The sequence below is a fragment of the Chanodichthys erythropterus genome, chromosome 9, assembly GCF_024489055.1.
Source record: "Chanodichthys erythropterus isolate Z2021 chromosome 9, ASM2448905v1, whole genome shotgun sequence".
Lineage (NCBI taxonomy): Eukaryota > Metazoa > Chordata > Actinopteri > Cypriniformes > Xenocyprididae > Chanodichthys > Chanodichthys erythropterus.
In genome coordinates this window covers 5,411,679-5,427,929 of record NC_090229.1, presented here as the reverse complement: position 1 = coordinate 5,427,929, position 16,251 = coordinate 5,411,679, and the positions used below count along the sequence as shown (strand labels likewise).

Below are 16,251 nucleotides of genomic sequence, written 5' to 3'. Positions count from 1 at the left end.
TGGCGAGCACGAGCTCATTTGCATTTAAAGGTACACACACCAAACCAGCGCATTTTTTCTCCCACCCAAAAATAGGCCGTTAAAACATGGTATACTAAAAAATCCACAGGGTATTTTGAGCTGAAACTTCACAGACACATTCTGGGGTCACCAGGGACTTATGTTACATCTTGTAAAAAGAGGCATAATAGGACCCCTTTAAAAAGTCTTTAAAAGTTATAAAATAGTAGAAATCTATATTTCTGTAATCATTATGTATTTTTCTGATTTTGCTCGACTGTAAAAGTTTTAATGGACTAGAATTTCACGAAAGCAATGTGAACAAAAGGATTTTAAAAATATTTATCCAATGATCATGAATTAAAAGTCATGCTTGTTTCAAATGAGCAACACGTTTACTGTTACTTATACTACGGATTTGGGATCAGAACAAGTATTAAACTTGGTTGTTTCGGATAACTAATACTTATACTCATGAGGCATGTTGGGACCAAATCACTGCATGAACATTTATTGAAATTTATTTGAATGTTCCTTGGTATTTTCCAGGTTTTCCATTACTGGAAAAACTCCAAAACAGAAGCATAGTTTGGATTATGGACTAACTAGTGGATCTCTGAAGAGTGAGTTAAATAATTAAAACTTGCCAAGGCATTGAAAACCAGCGTATCATAGGTTTCTTCCTCTGAGGTCTCCATCATGATATTAAAGAGAGCATCCAGTGTGTCCTGAAGGAACTAGAGAAACACACAAGAAAAACTTCAGATCATAAAGCAGAATTTTGCAGAAGGCCAAGTGTTATGTTTTCTCACAAGCTTACTTTAATAATCTCCCCTCCATCCACTTCCATAAGTTTCTGAAGAATTTCTTCAAGTCTCTCAGTGTTTGATCTCCAGTTGAGAAGCCCCAGAAGGTCAACTGAGTCGGAGGAAATTAAAAAAGCTTTAGAAATTCACCTACTGCAAAACCTTTGCTGTCTCACACCGTTACATATGGATCTTAACCTAAAATTAAACTTTTGTCATTATCTATTTTCATCCCTTTTGCCATTCCAAATCATATGATCACATTATGATCACTAAAATGTAATCACTGCTTTAACATGCTCACTGTTTCTATTTAAATTAATACATATGATTAGCTAACTGCAGGATTTTCTTAGAACGGTTTATTTCTGCCATATGGATATTACTTTGACATAGTCACCTCTCTTAATTGTAACCTAGAAACACACATTTTCTGTAAAGCTGCAGTACGTTTTGTGAAAAGCGCTCAACAAATAAATGTCAAAATGAAAACTAAATGTAATGTGTGCAAAAACAAGTCTAATTTTGACATCAAAAAATGTCAGGTTTGCAAAGACAATATTGTAAATGGGTAAATATTGTGGAAATATTGAAATTCAAAATATATAAATGACTGTGGAAGTGCTGTTGCATTCCGCAAAAGGGAAATACCGTTTTGAGTAAGCTTTGTAGAGCAGGTGAGGGTGCCGATCTGGAAGCTGTCTTTGGTGACGGGAATGAGGCCGGCATGATGGAAGGATTTTCCTGTCTGTCTCTCCTTCTCTTCCACTTCAGCATATGTGCCAGGCAGAGTCAAATACGTCTTGGCATCGTCAGCTTTCTTCACATCCACCTGGAGGAACAGAAGAGGAACTTGTAGTGGCACTGCATGTTTGAGACTTTATTGTCCGGCTGAACTATAAAGCCATGGAACAATAACAGATATTGTAGGTATAAAGGGAAGTTAAGGAAATTTTGCATGCTAAAATGTGTTTTACCGACGTGAGCTTTCAGCAAAGAAAGCTCAGGACAGTAAGAGAAAAGGACAGAAAGGGACAGTAAGAGCAGCAAATCATCATATTAGAATGATTTCTGAAGGATCATGTGACACTGAAGACTGGAGTAATGATGCTGAAAATTCAGCTTTGATCACAGGAATAAATTACATTTTAAAATATATTCAAATAGAAATCATTTTAAATTGTAATATTATTTCAAAGAATTACTGTTTTTACTGTGTTTTTCTGAATCAAATCAATTCAGTCTTGGTGAGCAGAAGAGACTTCTTTCAAAAACATTAAAAAATTCTTACCAACCCCAAACTTTGGAACGGTAGTGTAAAATGGCTGAAAGATCAAGGTATCACTTCAACTAAAGTTCTGTACTCCCTACAACAATGTATTCATTTTTACTACAGTAGGAATAGAGAAAATAGATCATCTAAAACAAATCTGGAACATCATGAGATAGTAAATGACGATTTTAAATTGTAATTTATTCACTTTAATGAATTCTGGTTCAATGCAAGCTAAGCTCAATCAGCAAAATGTTGATAACCACAAAATTAGTCAAAAAAAAAATTTCCCTTGTTATATATATATATATATATATATATATATATATATATATATATATATATATATATATATATATATATATATATATATATATAAAAATAAATTAGGGCTGTAAAAATAACACATTAATTTCGATTAATTAATCAGAGGAAAAATAACGCCAATTAATCCATTCCGTAATGACCTTTGAACCTGGAGCCGTTCTATGGTTCTAGCCACCATTCGACTGTAAAATGAAGGAGGGAGACGACTGCTGTGCTGACGGACAGAACGAGCAGAGCTCCTCCCTCGTGCGCGCGAGCTCTCTTCTTCTTCATAGTGATGTCCGGTTCGCGAACAAATCGTTCTTTTTAACCGGTTCTTTTCAGTGAACCGGTTGAACCAGTTCACCAAATCGGTCTGAATCGTTCCAAACAGTTCGCATCTTCAGTAAGCAAACATGAATCCACAAATTACTAAAGTTACTCACTTTTTGATGTGCCTGACACTACCTCTCGAAATAAACCAACATCCCGGAGTTATTCAGTTACTCCAACATACAGTGATTTAACCTGCTGAAAAGAGAGAACTGATAATGATGGGCACGAGCTGATATGAGTGTGCATGCGCGGCGCACACGAACGAACACGGCCTGTCACGGTTCTCGTTCTCGAGTCAAGAACCGGTTGCAGCGGTTTTCGGATCATCAGTACACAACCGACAACCGCTACTTTCGGACATGTCCGATTTGAGAACCGGTAAGCTGATGATACTGCGCATGCGTTTAACTTTTCAAGTGAACGAAAAGCACGTTAGTCAAGTTTTGTTGAACATCGGACAGTGTGATAATATAAAACATACTGAAAATATGTTTATGACTTTCAAAATACAAAAAGTGTATTGTGCTTTTCCAAATACACCATAGATTAATAGCATAAAATACTGTACATAATACTGTACATAATAAACTACATGCCAACATGAACATAATATTTTGTACACAGATCAAACTAATGTTCAGAAATAGTTCTACAAATTCATTTTTCTATATTAATATTATTTAAAAAGCAATATAGTAAAAGTTGTGCAGTTGTGCTTTCAAGTTATTTTTTTTTTAAAGATTGAAAACAATTAGATTTATCAAACTAAACATTTATTTGTTTCATAAATAATCCATGGACAGCTTTAATTTCTAAACAAGGTGATATAAAGATAAAAAAAATGACGTAATCAAACTACAACGACAGCAAACTGGCGACTCCTTTTGAATCGCTCTCGCGGTTCTCGAATCTCAATCTCGTTCTCGAGTAAAATCGGTTGCAACGGTTTTCGGATCATCAGTACACAACCGAAGAACCGCTTCTTTCGGACGTGTCCGATTTGAGAACCGATGAAGCTACCGAACAGTAACATCACAGCACCGGTTAACTAGGACAACTGATGCTATGAGAGGACTCGAATGAGGGGCCAATCTGGCGAAACGTAAATTTATTTAATCATAATGTAAGAGGATGGTTTCTGCGCTGATGAAGACTAATTTATTCACTTTATAACTGTAAAACTTTGTTTGCACATCACTGCCTGTATATGTGTTTGGATGCTTTAGATGCAAAACTAAATTGTAAGAAACGCTTCAGATTATAATGTTTTAGTTGACTGATGTTATGATTAACGTTACTAACTTTATATATTTGAATCACTTGTTTTTTCAACCCGGCCCGCGATAGACGACGTCATCACGGATGGCGTCATTACGTCGGAGCGTAAAAGAACTGGTGAACCGTTTTTTTCAACCGGTTTATTGAATCGAACTGTCCGAAAGAACCGGTTCGCGGAAAAGAACCGAACTTCCCATCACTAAGCACCGTCTTTGCACTATCTCTACCTCACACATAATAATCTAAATCAGCTGACACAATGCTAAAAGTTCGTAAGACCGAATCCGTTTCACGAGGTGCACTCGGACAATGTTTTCCCAACCGCTGGGTGTGAATAGAGCTCAAAAGAACGTCACCTCATCTTCTCTGACAGGCGCCCTGCACGTGCAGCTGACATAAACCACACTTTCAGTAAACAAAAAGAAAATCCTATCCAGTGGTGAAGTGTTTTCTGTGTTGACAAATCTTTTGCGATGTCCTAATAACAGTTGCGATTCGCACGCAACGTGTCAACGTCCGCTAACGACCTAATGACTCATTTGAACAGATTCATTTGAATGAATCATGACAACAACTGATCTGTCTACATGGTCTATAATGAATCATTTACTCGAACAACTCTGAAATGAGAACATAAGTGTGCTTACCCCATTTAGCAAGAGTGGTTAGTAAAATAGCCTTAATAATCCACTATATTTTCAGGTTATTTAAATGACAATGTGTAGTAAATTAGGCCAACCTATAAAATCAGTTAGTTTAGACAGGAGTGAGGTGAAACCAGAACAAAGCAAGTTGTTGTTAGCTAGGTGCATTCAATTGTATATGGTAGAAGATTATATTATTAGTTAATATAACTTCTAAATGCTACTTTTTAATACTTTTCAGGTTTAGCAAAAAAGCATCTTCTCTTACAAAGCTATAAAATCAACTTTTTTTTTTTGCAAAGAGGGCAAGAAACAATTACAGTGAGAGTGACGGGTACTTTATTGTCAGTATCGGGCTTGCAAATCACGTGGGTAGGGCACTTTTTACTGTTTGTGTGGATGAATTGAAATATTAAATACTTTCACAGCAAAAATTATGTATGCGATTAATTTAGATGAATTAATCACAGAGTATGTAATTAACTAGATTAAAATTTTTAATTGATTGACAGCCCTAATATATATATATATATATATATATATATATATATATATATATATATATATATATATATATATATATATATATATATATATATATATATATATATATATATATATATCAGGGATGCACCGATATGAAAATTTTGCAATTTTGCTGATACCAATAATTTTTTATATGTGAAAGCCGATAACCGATATATTGGCTGATAATTCTAAATTACATTTTTTTTTTTTTTTTTTTTTTTACAATTTTTGAGAGCCTGATTACAAAAACAAAAGTCTTGCCATTGAAAGTCATGTCCAATTCTCATTATAATATTATGTAGCCTATATGAGTTGCGCTGTACATTGCACTTAACTGTATTTTCCTTTTTTAAGTGATTTCAATCATATTTCAAGCAATTCAAAACCAATTTAAAAAGTGTCTTAGCAGAAGGAAATAATCCATTATTTATGGGCTTTAATATTCAAATTTTCTCATCGGGCCGATAACGATAACATTAAAAATGAACATATATCAGCGATATATTGTGCATCTAGTGTTGTCACGGTACCAAAATTCTAGTAGTCGGTACCGATACCATGAAAATTTTACGGTTCTCGGTACCAATTTCGGTACCACAGCAAAATCTATTGGATTTTACTATTTTATATAGCCTATTTGATTTGGAGTGTGTGTGTTTGTGTATGTTTATATAGGCTACCTCAATGAAATATTTTTTGAAACATTTGAAGTATAAAAATATATAAATAAATAAATAAATAAATAAATGCTTAAACATCCATTGTGTACTGTTGAAAAAACGTGCATATGCTGGTAAGGTAGGTTTTGAAGCTGTATGCTGGTCAAATGCTGGTCCTAAACTGGTCCTGGACCAGCACAAACCAGCTCAAACCAGCATACCAACTTCAAAACCTAACTTACCAGCATATGCTCGTTTTTTTCAAGAGGGGTAGCCTAACAGACGTGCGTGTTTATTTTAGCTATTCCTCAGTGAAACAACACACTACAGCCTGTAAAACTATGGAATAAATATCGGTAAATAATGGTAACCTAAATAATAAGAAAGTTAATATTTCAAAAAACATTCGTTTTTTATTTCCACACAAAGACGCGTCATATAGCCAAAGTCCCGTTATTACTTTGATATAGACTGCTTTGCGCTTTGAGAGGGATGTGGGACATGATCAGGAAAGAGACCATTTCTCTTTAATAATAATCTTCATGTTATCTCCTGATTTTACAAGCAACTGACACTTGTTGTAAAAGGCCTGAAGAGCGAGTTTTATCCTCCGTAGGGGAAAGACATTCAGGCTATGTTTGGTTTAGCGCTGCCAGAGAAAACGAAAGTAAAAATCACCTGTGTGTGTGAAACACGCTATACAAATAAATTTGACGCGCCTTATAAAGTCTAATAACAAGTACAAACTTTGTTCAATAGAAATTGACTTGCAAGCACAAAGGTTTCTGTCCTACGGTGTTTTTTCTACTTTACCACAGTAAAGAATGCGAATAGCCTATAATAGGCCTCAATGCGAGAGTGAAGAGTTGGGAAAAGAAACAGATGTTCAGTGGAATAACTAATGGAATATTGTTAAATTCTCTGCTAATCGGGTGACCAGATCCTGATTCGGAAAACAGAATACAAAGCTTAAATGTATGGACTCGCGTCTCTCATTCGGCATGAACCAAAATGTTTCCATGACTGCGATGTCACATTTAATTGCTAACCTATTAGTTCTTCTGTAAATAAAGCTTTGTGCTTCACTCGTGTCATATTCACGTAAATACTGGCACAGCCCTATTAGTGGGTACCGAATATACCCGGATTCTCGGTACTACAGAAATGCTGGTTTCGTCACATTTTCAAAATTTCAGTACCGACTTGGTACCGAAGTACCGGTACTTTTGACAACACTATGTGCATCCCTAATATATTTGCATCCCTATATATTTGCAGTAGTCAATTTTATGCCACAAGTGACCTTAATTTGTATTGAACCCAGAACATTCTTTAAGATGCCCACCTTGTAGACAATAAGATCGTGTTTTCCATCTGGGAGCGTGGTGCCATCCGACTTCATCAGGCGGACAAAGGCCATGCCAAAAGGCTTCTCGGACTTATCTCTGGCTACAAAAATGTAAGCAGACAAATGTTTAACATAAAAACAAGCTTGAACACACAGTAGCGCAAAGGTTCTCAACCTGGGGTCAGCAAAAATGCCAATGGGTTGAATCTTATTTATTCTTTATTACTAAAAATGTTTTTCGAGCATAATATTTAGCCCCATGTTGGACTTGTGTATAAAATATGCAGATTTTCTTGAGCCTAAAATGAAGTAAAATGCACACTACAAACATGACCTGGACAAAAAGTTTGTGAACCCCTGCAGAAATGCATTAATGAAAAGCAAAAAAACATAACAGATACCACAGTCCTTAACTTCTACATGCAGTTGTAGTAACCTCAATGTCATGCACTATAAGGACTCACAATCTTGAGAAGATCGGTGTCTAAAGGTCAGCCTCAGGTGACATCGACATACATCCTCAATAGGAATGGCCACCTGACGGACAGAAGAGAACGAGTGAATGAAAGCCTGCTGCAGCTCTTAAGTCCCTTTCACATGACCCATATGAAGGGCTTCAACGAAACTCTTAACACAAGTGTCAGGAGTTCAATTGACCTCGACATAAAAAGCACTGCTGGCAGCATCACAGAAGGGCAATTTTCTTGCTAGGCAGCATGAATGTGGCAGGTGTACATAGTTAAAATGGTACAAGTATGGAGAGAGAACATATCTGAGCTTATCCTGACAATCACTCTAATTCAATGCAGAAAGAATAAAAAGGGAACATACTCTCTCTGATTGTCTTGATATGCATTGTGTGTTAAACAATGTACCAGATCATTTTGTCAGGATATTGCAACATTCTGACTTTGAGGGACTATAATACATAATGGCAAATAACAATAAGCAATATATTTTTAAAGCATTTATTAATCTTTGTTATTGTAAGTAAAAATATGACTGGAACACAGTGCATTAACTAATGTTAACAAATACAACTTTTGATTTTAATAATGTATTAGTAAATGCTGAAATTTACATGAAATAAATGAATGTTCACTGGTAGTTCATGTCAACTACTGTAGTTACTTAGTGCAACAAATTAAACCTTACAGTAATTTATTACCGATTTTTGTAATGGACATTTATTAGAATGTTGGGTATTACATGTTACATGTTAAAGCCAAAACAAATTATAATAACAGATACATGTTTAAGTTAATATGCAGGATATTTTTACACAATATTTGTTAAAATTGCTAAAATGTAATTAAACTTTTACAACTAAAAGATATGATTTGATATGATTTTTACAAAAAGTGAATTTGTAGTTTAAAATCAACTTTAAAATGTGCGTCAATGTTCATGCAAAAATGCATTAGCATGGTTGAATTAGCAAAGAGGTTTTAATAAAAGCAATATTAAAATATAGCTGCAAGCAGCAATTAACGGGGTTTGAGCGATTTGAGGCCTTTAAGCACATCCGTAAAAATATTTTTTGTTTTATTTAGCAAGCCTGTAACCATTTAAAGCCAATACAGGCAATTTACCATAGGAAATATATGGTTTTTAAAGGATTAGTTCACTTCTGAATGAAAATTTCCTGATAATTTACTCACTCCATAACCGCCTACATCACACGTGACCTTTCAACATAATGCATGGCACATCGCAGAGCTAGTGCAAAACGAGCATTTGTGGTTAAAAAGTATATAAATTTGGTAACACTTTATTTTACAGTGACGTAGTTACACGTTACTACATGTACTTACTATAGTAATAACAGTAAATTATGCATAATTACAAGTAACTAACCCTAAACCATACCAAAACTATTGTTTTTTTAAATAATCTGCAATATTTAACAAACAATTCGATGGACAGCAGCAGTCCTAGAGGCAAAGTTGCTCAGAATGAGGAGGTGTACCATGTGGTATGAATGTTGTGGGTGTGCGAAAAAAAAAATTTGCACGATATACACAATCTTTTGTGCACATGAAAACGCCAAAAGAACCCCCCAGTGGCCGATTTCTTTTGAATTTCTCATAGGCCTCTAGAGTCAAACAGGCCCATTGAGTTTCATTCCAATCAGCCTCGGTTAACTTTGTCTGATAGCTGCTTAAATTTCATTGGCCGATGGCGGACATGTTTTTTGAGATAAGTCAATGTCGTCATAGACTATCATGGCCGCTCTGATTGAGCCAAAAATCTATTACTAGATCGCAAAAGTAGGTTTTTCAAAAAAATTTCCAACGATTTAAGACACTTGAGCCAACGCCTAACGGGTCAAAAGTTATGATTACAAAGAATCAGTCGCTCTTCCATCTTATTTTCATATTTGACTGGGGCTGCAAAGGTTGATATTGTTGAGTTACAGGTCACAACGCTTGACCTGCACACAAAATAAAGCAAGGTTGCTGTAGATTAATGCTTTGCATTAGAGAATGCTGCTGCGAGTCATATGAAAAGGACTTTAGCTTCAAAACTTCAAAAACATAACCACAAAGTCTTTGATTTTGTTTTCGTCCCAGTGTTTGTACCTTAACCGTCTCATTCCAGCAGGGCTGCTTGACTTGATAGTAGATGACAGACTTGTATTCAGTGATCCCTTCATAACCAGCTCCAGGAAATACGGCTTTCTGAAGAGAGATTGACAATGTAAAAAAGTAAGATCTACTGGAAGAAAATAGTTTTTTCTTTTCACATACAGTAAGTGGTTTGCAGCAGAAAAAAGTTCAATGTTAACAAGACCAGCAGTTGGCAGTGCACAGCTTGAGCTGAAGGAAACTGTGTTGCATAATGTGCAGTATATAAAATGACAACAAGACTGAGAGACAAGCTTAAATCTTTTAAAAGGGGGAAATCTTTTTAGGAAATATGTTTCAAAATGAATTTATTGTATTTTTCTGTGTTCACAAGTGTAAACAGGACACGCATATATGTGCATTACAGCTCAAAATAGCATTTGGCAAGAACAGCACTGTAAAATGCTTTCTGTGCTGTGTGTTTGGACATTCAAAAGACAGCAGCCGTTTCATAAAGGAGAAAGATCTGTGAGCTGTTTTTATGCCAGCAACAGTTCTGCTGTCAAAACACAGAGATAAAGGGGGTGGATGAGCGCTGCATGCTAAATAGTGAAAGCGAAAACTGTTAGTCAACATAAACGAGAAGAACGGAGGACAATGGAACCAAAGAAACTGTTTTTATTCATATCATTCATATTAAAATGACTTTGATGGTATTTCCTAAAAAGTTGTGCCATGGTAATCCCATGTTTTTTTTTAGATATGTACCATGGTAGCACCTGCAAATTACTGATGCAAAAAGAAATATGTAATTGAAGCACTAATGTTTGAATCGGGATTCAGTTACTTGGTTTTAAACGTGCACTTTACCAAGCGATGGTGTGGGAATCTCCTAATTGCGCTTAGATATTAATGTTAGTTAATATTTAATGTTATGGGGTTTCTTTACCTCCATGGGATTTCCTTCTTCATCCATCACGCTCATTATAACTTCTACGTTTTTGGGAGTTTTCTTCTTGCCACGATCAAATTCTCCTTGTAGCAGTGTAACATATATATCATTCCTTACATAGCCTGTAGAGACATAATAGTTGCACAGTAGGTTGACTAGTAATGGGCACTAGAGGATCTGGGTGAAGAGACGACTGCAAATGGATTTACTGAAGAGGGTCAAAAAGGCTTTAATAGCACTATTGCTACGACGAAGATGTTTCAATCTGAAAGATGTGCAGACCAACCTGGCAGGATAATTTCAGGAAAGCCCATTTTCCTGACTATAGCTGTTGTGCGATCCACGAAATGAGGGTAATCTTTTTTAACCTGGAACACATCTCCAGGGAGCAGCTTAAGGGTCACAAACAAACCTGAAAGCAAAAATATGCCTTTATAAATTCAGACGGGTCTCGTCAGTCAACAAGATGGATGGATGGATGGATGGATGGATAGATTGGGTGGATGGAATGATAGATAGATGGATGGATGGATGGATGGATGGATGGATGGATGGATGGATGGATGGATGGATGGATGGATGGATGGATGGATGGATGGATGGATGGATGGATGGATGGATGGATTGATTGGGTGGGTGGGTGGATGGATTGGGTGGATGGATGGATGGATGTATGGGTGGGTGGACAGATGGATGGATTGGGTGGATGGATGGATGGATGGATGGATGGATGGATGGATGGATAGATTGGGTGGATGGAATGATAGATAGATTGGGTGGATGGAATGATAGATAGATTGGGTGGATGGAATGATAGATAGATTGGGTGGATGGAATGACAGATAGATTGGGTGGATGGAATGACAGATAGATTGGATGGATGGATGGATGGATGGATGGATGGATGGATGGATGGATGGATGGATGGATGGATGGATGGATGGATGGATGGATGGATGGATGGATGGATGGATGGAATGATAGATAGATTGGGTGGATGGATGGATGATGGATGGATGGATAGATAGATTGGATGGATGGATGGATGGATGGATGGATGGATGGATGGATGGATGGATGGATGGAATGATAGATAGATTGGATGGATAGATGGATGGATGGATTGGGTGGATGGATGGATGGATGGATGGATGGATGGATGGATGGATGGACAGACAGATTGGGTGGATGGATGGATGGATGGATGGATGGATGAATGGATGGATGGAAGGAATGATAGATAGATTGGGTGGATGGATGGAATGATGGATGGATGGAAGGAATGATAGATTGGGTGGATGGAATGATGGATGGATGGATGGATGGATGGATTGGATGGATGGATTGTATGGATGGATTGGGTGGATGGATGGATGGATGTATGGGTGGGTGGACAGATGGATGGATTGGGTGGATGGATGGATGGATGGATGGATGGATGGATGGATGGATGGATGGATGGATGGATGATGGATGGATGGATAGATAGATTGGGTGGATGGATGGATGGATGGATGGATGGATGGATGGATGGATGGATGGATGGACTGTATGAATGGAATGATGGATGGATGGATGAGAATAAAGAAAGAAAATCCTTAAAGTAATTGAATGCATTAAATTTTACCTCAATATAAAACAACAAATATGCAAAACTGTTAAAATATTCATAAAATAAGATATTCATATTCAAAGCCAAAACATCCTGAAAGACGGGCATATTCACATCTCATTCTGTCTCTAGGTAAAACAGTTTTGATCCCGTTTTCATTCTCTCAAACTTTTCAAAGGTTCGACTTTCATACAACAACTGAGAAACTTCCGTAAGGTCACAGCTGTCCCCAGAGCCATAAACACAAGACCAAAGATTAATTTTTGGGCTTAATGGTCTGGATTTACCCTGTCCTTTGTGGTTGACCTCTCGTGTTGCAATGACTTTGTTGAAGACGGCAGCGAGTGGCTCATTCTCGCCAATGACACGAGACGGGATGAGAGGAGACATGATTAGCTGCCTCTGACGGATGTATGTTTCCATGGCAATCCTAGGAAAAGAGAGTCCAAGAGGAGAGGGACAAAATTGAAGAAGAAAAAGATATCAAAATGTAGCCAAGGGCTAACAGTGTATGATGGACTCTGCCCAAGATAAACAACAATGCATGAAGAAGAACAAAGAAAAAAAACATGAAAAGAGAAATTATAATCATGCAAATGAAGGATATTCTAATCTCAAAAAGGACACACTCACTGTTGAAAAGGGATGAAATACTGCTTATCATCATCATCAATTTTCCCATGGGCAATATCTGTGATATCCATGACTGTAAACACAAAGAAACAGGAGGCTAGAGCTGATCCGAACCACAGATACATTACATTTAATTATTACATTCTGTATTGTTCACATTCCCTTAGAGAGAGAAAATAACTCGGATTTTCTAAGTATTGGTTTTGAGATGTATTCTGAGGTCAAATATGTGGCGCAAACTGTTCAGTTGATCTTCCTGAATATGGTTAAATGTTGATAAGAGATTCATTTCGAGTCTATAGAAAACAAAATCAGATTATTAAATCTAAGAAAAACATCATTATTTGGATGGATGGATGGATGGATGGATGGATGGATGGATGGATGGATGGATGGATGGATGGATGGATGGATGGATGGATGGATGGATGGATGGATGGATGGATGGATGGATGGATGGATGGATGGATGGATGGATGGATGGATGGATGGATGATCAATCTTCAAAATCAGATTATTAAATCTAAGAAAAACATCATTATTCGGATGGATGGATGGATGGATGGATGGATGGATGGATGGATGGATGGATGGATGGATGGATGGATGGATGGATGGATGGATGGATGGATGGATGGATGGATGGATGGATTCATTTTCAATGAATAATCAATCTTCAAAATCAGATTATTAAATCTAGAAAAACATCATTATTCGGATGGATGGATGGATGGATGGATGGATGGATGGATGGATGGATGGATGGATGGATGGATGGATGGATGGATGGATGGATGGATGGATGGATGGATGGATGGATGGATGGATTGGATTTTCAATGAATAATCAATCTATAAAAAAAGATTATTAAATCTAAGAAAAACAATTATTCATGCTGCCTACCAATAACTGTTTTTCCTGAAAATCTCATCTGTTTTAGTTCTCTAATTGTGAACTTACAACCATGAAAAAAAGTCACGTTCACAACAAGGTTAAGCAGGTGTCGCCTGCTCAGATTTATAAAAATAAATAAATAAATAAATAAAAAAGCCACAGAATGAATGTAATTATGTCTTAGAGCTTAAAATAGAAATTGCTTCAATTTTCTTCTTGAAAAATACATTTCAGGCATTCAACCTGATGTTATTGTCTACAGTATCTCGGCTGCAAAATAAAAAAGGTCAAAACTCTTGACACAATGTCCTTTTGAAATAAAAATAAACTATTTTCAGCAAATGTGGGTCACCTTTAGGTTTGCATCTATTCACAATGTAATCATTTCATATAGCATTATTGAGTTATATATTATATATTATTGAGTTAGATCAATAAGGAAATGTAATAATAGTAACGTCAAGTCTACTTGCACAAGTGAAAACTTTTAACTGAAATATGATAACAGGAGAAAGAAACTCACTGTTGAAAAGAAAGAGGACACTAAGCAGCGAGACGTAAAACATCATGCACGCTTGACTGGGGAAAAGTCATTCTTTTCAACAGCAAATCGGCAATATGGATAAATAATGTCTTTTGTTCAGTTACTTGACATATTACGAGGCAGTGCTGACAAGCAAAAGAGTAAAAGTGTAGAAACACTGACTGATTCTCTCGATGCAATTAAACCCTTGTTCACACACATACACGACATCTGTAGGTTAAGATCTATTACCACAAAAACGATGCTGAAGATCTTGAAAACAGACAAAAAGTGTATTTGCAGTAATGCACTCATATTCCAAACCCAGCAGCCAAGACAGCTGAAGAGCTTAGAAGCAGAAACGTGACATTTGTGTAGTTCTTTTTAAAGCACTTACATGTAGTCAGTAGAACTAAATGAGTGTAATTTGAGCTGTTTGAGTCGTCCTGTCGAGGTGGAAGAACTTTACTGTTTGTTCAAGAAAGGCAGAGAGAGAGTGTGTTTGGGAAATCTGCCTGAAAACAATCGATATTTTTGCAGTTGTGTTCCAGGATGCTAATGGCACTGAAATGACTTCGCTGCCACTAGTTCTGTGTTTATTTAAACGGGAACACTACGGTTTGTTACACCCCAGTACGTCGTCATGTAAATGTTTTGTGCGTGTCTGTTTGCGTGCCCACTTTGTTTCTGCTCTCTGAAGTGTGAAATGAAGAGAAAATCCTCTGGATCTTCTACAGCTATACCATCTATGAATAATAAAGCATCTAAAACCTGCTACTCCAAACGGCCTCCTCAGCCCTCCTGTGTGTTTCTTTCCATCCTTCAGCTCCATGCAGCCCACACGGATGATCTGACACACCAGGAAGAGGCGCAGTCTGATGAGGTCACTGCTGCTCAGGTCCTGAACACAGGGATGTCACAGAAGAACAACAGCGGGAAACACTTAAAAATATTAAAAATCCAATGCCGATCCAATGCTTTTTTTCCCTCATTTTTTAGATTTGCTGTTCAAACATTTGGGGTCAGAACATTTGTTTACTTATTTGTTTGTGACAGTTAAGACTTCATTCCAAAAATATATATTCAATTAAATGCTGTTCTTTTGAACGTTCTATTCATTCTATTGACTGTTTTCAGTAAGAAGTGTTTCTATAGCAACAGATCAAGATATCAGAATGATTTCTGAAGGATCATGTGACAGTGGATATGTTTCCTTCCAAAGTTGCGAATTTATCTTGTGAGCTAAATTTGAAAATCGCATAAAACATTTGCGAATAAAGTAGCGTTTCCATTCAGCGAGTCGAAGAGAACAAAATCATAAACTGACTCTAAATATCAATAAGAAAATGGACGTTGCTGCAATAGGAGGAGCCACTTAATGTAATAATTTTCTTATAGCCTATAATAAATTACAACCCGAATTCCGTCCCCGGAAATGTTGGGATATTTTTTAAATTTGAATAAAATAAACTAAAAGACTTTCAAATCACATAGATAACATAACAAATGTTTAAACATTCCATTTTATGTACAAAATGAGCATCATTTAATGCCTGCTATAGGTCTCAAAATAGTTCAGACGGGGGCATGTTTACCATGGTGTAGCATCTCCTTCAATTCAAAACAGTTAGAAGACATCTGGGCATCGAGGTTATGAGTTTCAGGAGTTTCGGTGTTGGAATTTGTCTGATATGGTTTTCCAGCTGCTGAAGAGTTCGTGGTCGTCTTTCGTTTAATGATGCGCCAAATGTTCTCTATAGGTGAAAGATCTGGAGGCAGGCCAATTCAGCACCCGGACTCTTCTACGACGAAGCCATGCTGTTGTAAAAGTTGCAGTATGTGGTTTTGCATTGTCCAGTTGAAATACACAAGGCCTTCCCTGAAATACATGC

The 16,251-nt window shown here is 36.7% G+C and overlaps 1 protein-coding gene across 1 annotated transcript in view; it reads right to left on the bottom strand.

The window, feature by feature from the left end:
- dock5 (dedicator of cytokinesis 5) overlaps positions 1 to 16,251 on the bottom strand; it is an 81,892-nt gene that overhangs the window by 47,895 nt on the left and 17,746 nt on the right. Inside the window, exons 10-20 of the mRNA XM_067394338.1 lie at positions 15,131 to 15,260; positions 12,943 to 13,015; positions 12,597 to 12,739; positions 10,984 to 11,109; positions 10,695 to 10,819; positions 9,761 to 9,859; positions 7,643 to 7,715; positions 7,176 to 7,279; positions 1,458 to 1,638; positions 821 to 918; positions 648 to 737 (exon numbers count right to left, since the gene is read on the bottom strand). Coding sequence (XP_067250439.1) covers positions 648 to 737; positions 821 to 918; positions 1,458 to 1,638; positions 7,176 to 7,279; positions 7,643 to 7,715; positions 9,761 to 9,859; positions 10,695 to 10,819; positions 10,984 to 11,109; positions 12,597 to 12,739; positions 12,943 to 13,015; positions 15,131 to 15,260 — 1,242 coding nt within the window. The remainder of the gene's footprint in view (positions 1 to 647; positions 738 to 820; positions 919 to 1,457; positions 1,639 to 7,175; positions 7,280 to 7,642; positions 7,716 to 9,760; positions 9,860 to 10,694; positions 10,820 to 10,983; positions 11,110 to 12,596; positions 12,740 to 12,942; positions 13,016 to 15,130; positions 15,261 to 16,251) is intronic.